Source organism: Papilio polytes, unplaced genomic scaffold (assembly GCF_000836215.1).
Source record: "Papilio polytes unplaced genomic scaffold, Ppol_1.0 DF820622.1, whole genome shotgun sequence".
NCBI lineage: Eukaryota > Metazoa > Arthropoda > Insecta > Lepidoptera > Papilionidae > Papilio > Papilio polytes.
In genome coordinates, this window is record NW_013528582.1 from 1,311,034 (window position 1) to 1,322,111 (window position 11,078).

Here is an 11,078-nt window from a genome sequence, read left to right on the forward strand (position 1 = left end):
GCGTGTACCAGTGCGCGCTTGGGCTCGTCCTCTCGTCCACAGTGTACAGCTTCTATCTGTTCTCTCCGTTGGCGTACGGCATGACGGGGCCTTTAGCACACGAACCTAACTCCACTATGACCGGCTTAAAATGGCTGGACTCCTGGGAATTTTAAGCCCTGTCCCACCTAATTGTAAATTGTCTAATAAAAATCTAACATGTAAAATATGTCATGGAACTAGGGGTTTTTTCTCTGACAGTTCGACATTTTTAAGCTATCTAAGCCTCTAGCTAGTGGTGGGACAGGCCCTATTCTAACCATAGATATAGATGGTTGTTTGTAATAGAAGGAACGAGCAGCGGATCGCCTAATACTATTCAATCTGACGCCTATACTGTTTTATATAAAATTGATATAATTAAGTGTCGATTTTCGTAATACTTTGTACTAATATTAACATTTATGTTTTTTCTGCTTATTGCTAATAATTTAATTATTATTTATGGAGTCTTAAATATTTATGTTAATTGAAATAACTGTTACATTGATATTTACACTAAGATTGTGAAAAACATACTCTTTTTTAATTAGAGGTTATTAAAAATCTGAAAATCACAAAAAGACTAGAATTTCGTCCAATTTATATTATATTTATATTGTATAAGTCCTTTTAAACTACTATTTACACTTTTACATTCACATTTTTATATTTTTTTAAATAAAGTTATAAACATGTTTTTTTTAGGTTTTTTATTTTGTCTCCTCAAAAACTTGAATTAATATGATTATCCCTACTGATTAAATGCCTAGAATATCCTAAAACAAGATTTCTATCTACCCTTGTCAGTTGTTCTGCTTTGTTTTTTTTTGGCTAAGCAAGTAAATATTTAAGTTAAAAAGAAAAGATTCCTCTAACTTTCACTGTTGGCTACATTTATAGATTAACTCTAAATATCTGGTTTACATCTTTAGTTTATATACCTTTTGGTTTAAACAAAGAAATATCATCTTTTGCCATGACCATCATTAACTTTCCCCAACAATAAGCAACAATGACAAGAGTTAGACATGAGTTGCCAGATGCGTCCTTAAAAAACACCGAAACCTTGTATGTAAATTACACGAATAATTAATAAAGGACGCATAAAAGTAATCTTTGTTAGTGTTGTTTATGACGGTTTTAATGTAAAAAAAAAATTAGTATTTGGGTTATGTCCGTTTTATTATCCTTTAACATACAAGTGATTTAAGAAGATGATTAAGAAGAATATGTACTTAACGATTTTAGCAATTTTGCTTCACATCATTAAAGTAAATAGAAGTTATATTAACAGTTTTGAAAAAGTTTTTGTAAGCATTGAAAATACAGATAATGAAAATGATCGCGATTGATTTTTAGTTTTTGACTCTGGCCATGTTGTCGATAAAGTATTTGACATAAAAAATATAATTACAAATGGCGTTTACGTAGAATAGACAGATGTGTTCACGGCCACGATGGGCGATGATTCTTTGATATTACGGGAAGATGGGTACATTCGTATGAACTTTCCTGTTTCTTCTTTAACGTACCATAGTAACTTAAATATAATTTTGGTGAAGACTGATGTGGGCGGTGTACACGTTTTGGATGTGAACTCTGGTGTGATTCTTCAGTCATCTTTTCTATCAGCGGGTAAGTCGAAGTGGCTCGATAGCGAAAAACAAGTGATTCCTCACCATCATTGTTGTAGCAATGATTTTCGTACTTGATTTTTTCAATGTCCTACATTGTTTGATTTGACAGATTTCAGTAAACAATTCCAATTCTGCCGGATTTGCGATTACTAGAAATCATTACTTATAACTTAATTCTAGATGAAGGTGGTACCGTGGGCGTGGAATATGCATCGGGAGCGGACCGTGTGTTGTTATGGGACAGGAGTGGTGTCGGCGCCCGCACGGACTACAACGGGGTGTTATTGCTGCACACGGCGTTGCAGCGCCGATTGCCCTCGCCGCAGCCGGAGACCGTCATAAAGATCGAACTCGTCCTCTCAGAGGTACACCTATTGATCATTATAGTGAAATTATCATTTTATCAATTTGCTAATTTCTGCAATATGGCAACTATCACAATGAATATGCATAATGAGAGATAAAAAGTAAAAGTATTAAAGTTACTACAATCACACAGTTCCGACTAAATTAAAAAATATAGTTATTAGCTAGCTCAAGTCCTAACATTGTTATTTCCTAAATTCCATGTTTTGTTATGGTATTCTAGGAGTATTTTGATAGTGTAAATCCATGATAAGTATTGACAGTGTAATATTTTAACCTAATCTTGGAATACCTCATCATCATCTCCCCTGCTTTAGCCTGTTCCCGTAGGGTCTGTGCAGGTTTTCATCCTCCAAAGTTCTATTATCATCCGTCATCTCAGTCATCACTCCCTTCTTAGTCTTGGAATACCTATTGTTTTCTAATTGTACCGATTCGTAACTTACATTAAAGAATTGAATTACCATATATATTTATCAACATTCGTCGATTATTTTGCATTGGCAAAAGCTACTTTACTGGAGACTAAAGATTTTGTGGTTGTAACTGTTACACAGTAAAAGCAGAATTATGTTTAGATGTGAAGAATGCAAATGCCTAATGCAAATACATTTGCAACACATATAATGTTATCCTTAGTAGGGGTAGACAAAAATTACCAGATCCAATATGCAATATTTTCAATTTAAGATGATTTATTTATAATACGTTAATCTTCTGCAACTTTGGATATTTCGTAGCAGGGAGTTAGAATTGACCACAGATGGGACCAGCTTTATTTTATGTAATGGTTCAATAATGTATTATAAAGTGTTCGAGGAGCTGAATTTATATTATCTATGCGATATAGCAAGGAAAAGACAAAAGGCTTGTATATTTATGACTGTTCACTTTAGCATCTTTAATAGTGTTCAGTGAACAGACTGGCTCACCTGGTGCAATATCACAATAAAACTGTCGTGTAGTCAAAGCCATTTGGCATTTTATCTGACGAGTCTGAGAGCCGGAAACTTAATTTGGCCCTCTTTATCTATTTTATACACGGAAGGTTGGAACAAGGAAAAGTACTAGGCGGGGATGAGATGGACAGGTGGGGAAATACACCCTTTCTGTGTGTCACCTCCTTTGTTGATTAAAGGTAGTCAACACATCTGCAATTGTGGGTGTCCTAGGGGCAGCAGTTGCATGGTTTTGGTTTGTCACCTTATACAGTTAAAAAAATAGGGAGATGTTAAGAAGAAAAATATAGTAGAAGATAGTAAGCTCCACGTGACTTTCTTCGCTTGAAACATTCTTTCGTTTGAATGTGGTTGGTTGAATTAATATAAAAATGTACAGTTATCGTTTTTTGAGTGAATAAGACATATGTTTTTCTATCAATATTTCGGTAACAGAAACCAAATTAATTATGTATTGTACTGTAGCTTAAAGAAATTGTTTTTAATGCGAGGCACAGATTGTCTGAAAGTCAGACGCATCTTGAAAATGATGTCTATGGGCAAACAGTCATTTAATTGATTTTAATTATTACTCTACGTAAACTAGTGTAGCTTACTTGTTACATTTTCTTACTACACAGTATATTATATTTTTCGATTAATTGACATATCGATAGTTACGGGTTCCGATGTTTGATATCGATGTTACAGTATCGATATATCGTCTCGATAGTTGTCTCCCAACGTCAATCAATAACTTATCGCTTTCGTTACTAGGCGTTGGACTGGCGGATTTTCCTATTTTCTCGTCGTTACGTAATCCTTATAAGAACATTTTTTTTATCGAAACTCTGGTATTTAATTTTTATAATAGTATATGTCGAGTATGCATACTCAAGAAAAGCCTATATAATAACTAAATACGGTTTATTGGTTGCGGATCTCGTAAGGCGCGGTCAGAAATATGCGGAGAATAAATCATTAGTTAATAATTAGTCGACAAGTCGATACTGTTGGAATTGCTTACATTATGTAGATGTGTTAGTCATCTACGGCAGTACCACGCGATGTTTTAGATACGATAGATGCAAGTGAAATTAGCTACATTTCATGCATGTTGCAACTTCACTATGGAATTAGGCATTTCATTGTTTACTTGATTTCGCCAGCCACTCTTAGTAAGTTCCCTATGTATTCTTCCAGACATTGTACATCTATGTCTTTCATTGAGATCTGTTCAGCAGTTTAGGCTACAAACTCAATTACTCTCCCATCCATCTAATAAAACTTTCGCATTTATAACATTAGTAACATTGCTATGGCGTAGATTTGTGAATTTTACCACATTTACAAGTCCTTGACAGTCGATAGGTCCTAAACCAGACTGTTATCGATGTTAATGTGGTTAACAATTTAATTTAGACTTTTATTATCTACAGTACATACTGGATAGATAGTCAAAATAATATAAAATGAATACCTTTTCAAGTTAATGTTGTTAGTTCATATGAGAACTTAAATCACTGCATCGAAGATAAATCACGTTGCCGTTTTATTTTTAACCAATTGTATAATCCTTTTGCTGTCTTATCAGTGTAGGTGTAGTATTGAATTGTTCAGTTACTAATTAGCAGTTGTAAACAAACTTATAGATTATGTTATACAAGATGGTTTATTTTTCGACGAGTAAGGTGGGTAGTTTTTTAATTCTACTTTCAACTGTACCTTATATCGGCCAGTATTTTTGGAGTGAGCAATTTTGGTAAATTTTATAGGCTGTATTATAATAAAAGTTTATGTTATCTTTGTTTTTTTTCTTTTATGGAATTTTTGAGCCAAAACATCTCTTTTATTTTTCTTAAGATTTAGTAATTTCCGAGATTTTTACGTGTTTTAAGGTTGGTAATTCTTTTCTTTGATTGTTACTGTGTTTTTGTTATTTTCGATCTTCTTTCGATGAAGCTTTAAATGGTTTATCTTTTACATTATTCTTAAATACATTTTTAGGTGCATTAAAAATACTTATCTTTATCGGAAGATAATATCAATTTAATTAAATTGTTACCATTTATTTTTTCAAATAAAATAAATGCTACGCTTGTCTGTGTCTATTGAAAAAGCTTCAACTTAAGTACTTAAGATAAGCTACCGTTTACGTTTTAACAAGCTAAATTAAGAAATGTTCGTAATCCCAGTTTAAACCCTAGACGAAATTATCTAAATGACTGTGCAATGAAGCTTGTTTTTGTTTTACATTTAGTTTTCTTTTTGTTATCTCTTCAGAAACCGTAATTAAAGTAATATGAATTCGGTCTAAAAGTTTAAATACCTTTAAAGTTTAGAATAACTGAGTATTACATGTTTCGCACTGGTAAGAGTTCTTGACGGCAATTAAATATCAAGACGGGATAGGGGTGTAATTAAAGACGAAGGGGTAGTAACGCGAATTTAATCTCTAATTTTAATGAACTTAAATGTAAGAACATTTAAGTTTAAAAAAAAACATAAAAAAGTGTTTATTTGTATATTGCTAATTCAGTACCAACCGCCGTTTCAATAACACCCCCACATTACAGAATCCTAGTAAATACAGTGAATTTGTTTATCTTAAAATGCAATTTATTCGAAAACAAACATATTCGATTGTGAAACAAAAAAAAGTTAATAAAGTAATTTACAATACTTATTACGTTGTTAGTAAATGACAATTTACATTGTAGAAACACTTGAACAAAAAAAATATCCTTCATTGAAAAAAAAAAAAAGAAAGTACTTATAAGTTTATTTAATTTATTTAGCATGGAAATAATAATAAAATACTTTTGTTTATCAAGGCGGTCATCTTGTACCAGTGCCTGCAGAACTTGGATGTACACGCGATCGAGGGCTTGCAGGACTTTGTCAACGCACTAAAGACCGCAATCGATGCCGAACCAGCTAGGAAAGGCGTTAAAGCTCAAAAGGTATGTTGTCTAGTTAAAGCGATTATAATATCTAGAGATAATCTTAAAAAAATATTGTAATTGTTTTTAAAATTCACTAGCCACGGAACTATAGAGACTATTTCGCCGAGATATCAGAATTCAGTTTTCAGTTTTGTTAGATGTTACAAATTAAATTAATTTTATCAGAATTTTTAATTACTGTTTTGTATTTATTTTAACGAGATAATATAAATTAAGTTTATACACCTTCATGTACCTAGTTCAGTTTTAATAACATTGTAGGTTACTGTATCAATTCGAGTTCCGTGTTATTATTTTCGGCTTCGTTATCTCAGCCGCTAGTCCGCTACGGTCGCATCGATTTTCGTTGGTAAACGACAGTTTTGCTACCGAGCATTAGTCCCGGTCCCAGCTGACCGGATTTAGACGCAAATACTTTGCTAAGATAAACATTACACTGAACATGCACAAATGTTTATTTTATTATAAAAAATGTTTAAAGACTTTTATACTAGTATTCTAACAACAATTTTTTTGTATTTTTGCAACTATATTTAAAACTACTGGGTTGATTAAAGAAATCCTCCTTTCTTATCAATGTAATTATTGTTTGTTAACTTATACTTAACCCTTAAAAAACTTTTAATTGTTTTTGTTGTAAAAAACTTGGAGTTTTTTTTGTAGCAAATTATGTTACCAACACTTTAAAATGAAATCTCACGTGTTTTCTTCTAAACTAGTTCAGAAGATTTTTTAAAATTAGTTGTTCGTTATACTGGACACTAAATATTTGTAATCTATGGGCTTTTAATGAAAATTTTACTCGTTATTTGGATTTTTCATTTTTATTTGTATGTCAGTGGAGCACAGTGACAATCTCCCTGCCGCAAGTGACGTTCCGCCTGGTGACGGCGGCGGTGGTTCACGAGCTAAAGGGTCAGAACCGGCGCGTGCCCGCGCTCGCTATCGCCTCCGCGGTGCGCCAGCGCGCCAACGAGCTGATGCCGAGCGCGCGCGAGGGGGAGACACGCGCACTCATGTACTCAGAGGCTGAGCGGAAGGAGACCTTCAAACGGTGGCCGCATATGGACTACAAGTTAGTTACCATTCTTGTGCTGAAACATATTTATAGACAACAAGCTAAAAGTAAATTTCATCGAGATCTATTGTCGTTTTGAATATACGTAACAAACATCCATCCATCCACCCTTCCATGCAAACTTTCGTATTTATATTAATATATTAATATAACATATTAATATGATTCCCAACTCTATCTGTAGTATTCATTAGTAATTGACACAAAACAATTTCTCGATATAAAAGAGTGGTGATTTGCAGATGGGCACTGCCGGCGCGCATGGCACAGGCGGGGTTCTACCACCAGCCGTCTCCGAGCGGCGACGACCGCGCGATGTGCTTCACGTGCATGGTGTGCCTCGTCTGCTGGGAGAAGTCGGACGAGCCCTGGGTGGAGCACGAGCGCCACTCGCCCAACTGCCCCTTCGTGCGCGGAGAGTACACGCACAACGTGCCCATCTCGGTCAGTATGTGTACACGCACACACTTACGTACTATTTGATATCTCATACTAACAGAATCTCTCATCATCATTTCCCCTACCATATCCTACTCCTGTAGGCAAGGCGCACCGGATTTTGTCATCCAACTAACTCAATCATCCGTCATCTCAGTCATCACTCCTTTCTTGATCATGTCACCTTTCACGCGTTCCATTCATCGCTTTCTACGTCTACCTCAATCGGTGTATCTCCACCCCCATAACACATAATACTTATCTTTGTTTTATAAGTAAATAAAAAAATGTGTAATAATCTATATGTTCTTGACATTGGTTCAGGTTTCAAATGCGACTGCGAGCGCACATCCTTGCCCCGACATCTCGGTGGTGTCGAAGGGCAACACGGGCGAGCTGGTGGCGACCGGCACCGCCGAGGGGAAGGTCTCGCTGTGGCGCTTCGACAGCGGCCTCAAGTTCGTCAATGTCATCAACCTCTCCCCGTACGACTCCATCTTCAGCGGCATACTGGCCACAGAAAGTAACAAAGTTTGGTCCACTAGCCTGGAAAAGGATACATGTAAGTTTATAAACTTCAACATACCTTAATGTAATAATTTAAAGTAAAACGAGTTGTATCTGTAAAAGTAATGTAATGACAATATAAACATTTTTAAAAGTAAAGCTATAAATTTCTTTGCAGCCACATACGACCTGGAGCTCACGGCGCTGGCGTTCATTGGCATGACGTCGAAACAGGACAACTACCAGCAAAATCAAAACACGGAAGCTAACGAGAAGGAATCGAGCGGCGTCAAGTCGAAACCCTCCCTTATATGTGGAGTTATTGTGACGAGAACCAACTGTGCGCAAGCTGACATGCCGCCCGGCGACCACGCCAGCAAGGCACTGTTCGACTCCGGCGCTGTCGGACACTCCGACGACGGTATTAAGGAGATGAATGACCAGAACGAGGCTAAAAACAACCAGACCTCGGAGAAAATGCTCTTCCTTCTGACTTACGACATATACTGCTCGCTGGGCGGCTCCGTCGCCACGGTAGTCCACACCTCCAACAGCAGCGCCAACTCCAAGCCCGGCGGCAGCAAGAAGATCCCGCTGCTGCCCGTGCCCAGGGCCGATGACGGCAACATCTACGACGAGATATACTTCCAGTACTCCGATGAGGAGACCGAGCTTCCACAGAGCACGAACTTGTTAGATGAACACATTAGTAACGTTATTAATTTAAATGCGTCGTCCAGCAAAGAGGTCTGCAAATTTTGGGACACGAAGAAGATTATGTTTGCGAAACATTACAAAGTGCTAGCGCCTTCCCCCCCAAATGCCCTGCTGCCCGAGCTGCCGGAGCCCGGACAGACAACCATCATCGACTTCGTCGGCAATCTGTCGCAACTGAAAAGCTGGAAGAGCGGCAACCTGGACTCTGTCGGCACCAAAATAGTCGATCAGCCGGATGCGGTTCAAATCGGTTCGGCTATTGCACCGACAATCACACACTACTTCAACATGAATGGACCTTTGGAAATATCAGATTTAAAGTGGTACGAGGACAGCGATGGTATGGATAAAATCAAGATCCCCCCATTCATGGTATGCAAACCCGGCACAGAGACAGCCGTCAGCAACAGCAACAACGACGGCTTCGACAGCGACGCTAACCAGGAGGAGGCGTTGTACCCCATCGTCGCAGTGCAGTGCCTCCGTCTGCCGCACGACATGGACATCAGTGATGCTTCCAAAATAACGCACATGTTGCCCACAGAGGACAAGGAACATTTATTGGTAGTCGTTTCCGCCATTGAATCTGACAAATCCAAACCGGAACCCGAGGCGGACGGCAATAGCGACATGAACATGGACGTGGACGAGAGCGAAGTCGACAGCGCAGTAAAAGACTCGAAGGCTCATTTCTTACTGTACAAAATTAACAAGAAAACCTCTGTGTACACTCTGGACGATCAGCCCGTTTTAGTTAAAGAATTGCCATACAATGAGAGTCCCGTGGACTTATGTCTCATGCCTGCTGACAAACACGACCAGTGTTCTCTCGCAGCGGTCGGAGTGGACGGTACTTTAAGAATGTATGCTATGTCCGATTTTAACACCTTGTCTGAAAAATGTATACCTAACGGTGAGTTCACGTCGGTCGTGTACTGCGCTTCCGTGGAGCGGCTCAGCGTCGCCACCAAACAAGGCATGATCTACTTCTATGCGTTGAACGATGGCGACAAAGATTCAGCGGGAGCTGTAGCCGAAGACCATTTCTCCAATGTAGATCTAGACATGCTGTGGTATGAGTCGTTGACCGGCCCGACCAGCCCCCCCGCTATCATAGCTAACAAGCCCGAATTGAACATTACGGACTTGGAAACTCTAATAACTCTCAGTGGCATGTATGGCACCAATGACACCGTGCCCTACAGCACTGTGGTGCCGGGCTTCTGGTGCGAGTTGTCCCCCGCGCAAAGATCGAGATCAGATCACCAGAATAACAGATGCTGGAGACTACAAAATACGTCTTCCACTTGGGACGAACACGTGCTCGAGTTGACTATGCCGTACAGCGTCTCACTTGCACATATAGAATTTAGTTTCACTTTGCACAATGCCAGCACAGGGAATTTACCCGTGATTCAGGTCACCCTATTGAAGCAGAATTTACACGGGGTGGGATACAAAAAGGACGCATCGTTCTGCCAGCGATCCGAATCGCCCGTCCATTTCCCTGTCATCGATTCCGACGGACCCAATATAGAGAACCCCGTCAACAGCGAGGAGTACCTCCAGGCGCACAACGCGGAGATCCTCGCCGGGCCGCTGCTGCTCTCTTCCGGGCTGGATCTGACGCAGCAGTCGGGCACATTGATACTGACGAGCCCTCGCTTGTTTAGAGCGAGAGGTAGAACTTTCCTGATTCATATTAAGACACTATTTGATCCCGCCAAGGACATGACGAAAGTCCCGACCAAGTCCAACGAGAGCTCCAAAAAGACGGGCTTCATCGGCTGCGACTGGCTGCATCAGATATCGATAACCGTGAGGTCGAGTCCCCACACCGAGCTGCCGATGGAGAAGCAGCAACGGATCGCTATGCTCGAATCCAACACTTTCTTGGACACGCTTTGCGAAATAGCTACAAAAAAGGGAGGCAACGAGGAACGTAGGCTCGCTTTGGATCTCCTTAACTGGGTGCTGTCTATACGGCTGCAGCGTATGCGGCTTGTGGAGAAGGGCCAGGACAAGGAGGCGGAGAGCCCCGTGGAGACGCAACAGTTGGAGTGCATCGCCGTCATAGAGAGGCACATCGAGGCCCTCGTTAAGAACTGCATCCTGTGCGCCAACAGAAGCATCGCCAAGAAGTGCATCAAAATTATACTTATCACCAGCGAGTAAGTGAATTAATTGCTCTTTTTTCCTGTTGACACAATCAAAGTAACAGTGGATAATGTATGGCAATAATTTGGTGGTGGTTTAACAATATTTGAATGTTTGGTGTGTTCGCAGGGGAGTGAAGCAGCTTCCGAAGCCGTGGAAGTGCACGTTCGAGTCGCGTCTGTCGCAGTGCGTGGTGTCGTGCGTGCCGTACGTGGGCGCGTGCAGCTCGCCCGGCGCGCTCAAGTGGCTGGGG

General features: G+C 39.5%; 2 protein-coding genes across 2 annotated transcripts in view; both read left to right on the forward strand.

Moving 5' to 3' along the window:
• LOC106110418 (dolichyl-phosphate-mannose--protein mannosyltransferase 4) overlaps positions 1-595 on the forward strand; it is a 7,981-nt gene extending 7,386 nt beyond the window's left edge. The window contains exon 15 of the mRNA XM_013292243.1: positions 4-595. Coding sequence (XP_013147697.1) covers positions 4-155 — 152 coding nt within the window. The 3' untranslated portion in view covers positions 156-595. The remainder of the gene's footprint in view (positions 1-3) is intronic.
• Positions 596-1,437: 842 nt separating this feature from the next.
• Positions 1,438-11,078, forward strand: part of LOC106110419 (baculoviral IAP repeat-containing protein 6) — a 31,643-nt gene continuing 22,002 nt past the window's right edge. Inside the window, 8 exon segments of the mRNA XM_013292244.1 lie at positions 1,438-1,656; positions 1,839-2,023; positions 5,797-5,925; positions 6,768-7,003; positions 7,249-7,450; positions 7,769-8,006; positions 8,130-10,839; positions 10,955-11,078. Coding sequence (XP_013147698.1) covers positions 1,479-1,656; positions 1,839-2,023; positions 5,797-5,925; positions 6,768-7,003; positions 7,249-7,450; positions 7,769-8,006; positions 8,130-10,839; positions 10,955-11,078 — 4,002 coding nt within the window. The 5' untranslated portion in view covers positions 1,438-1,478.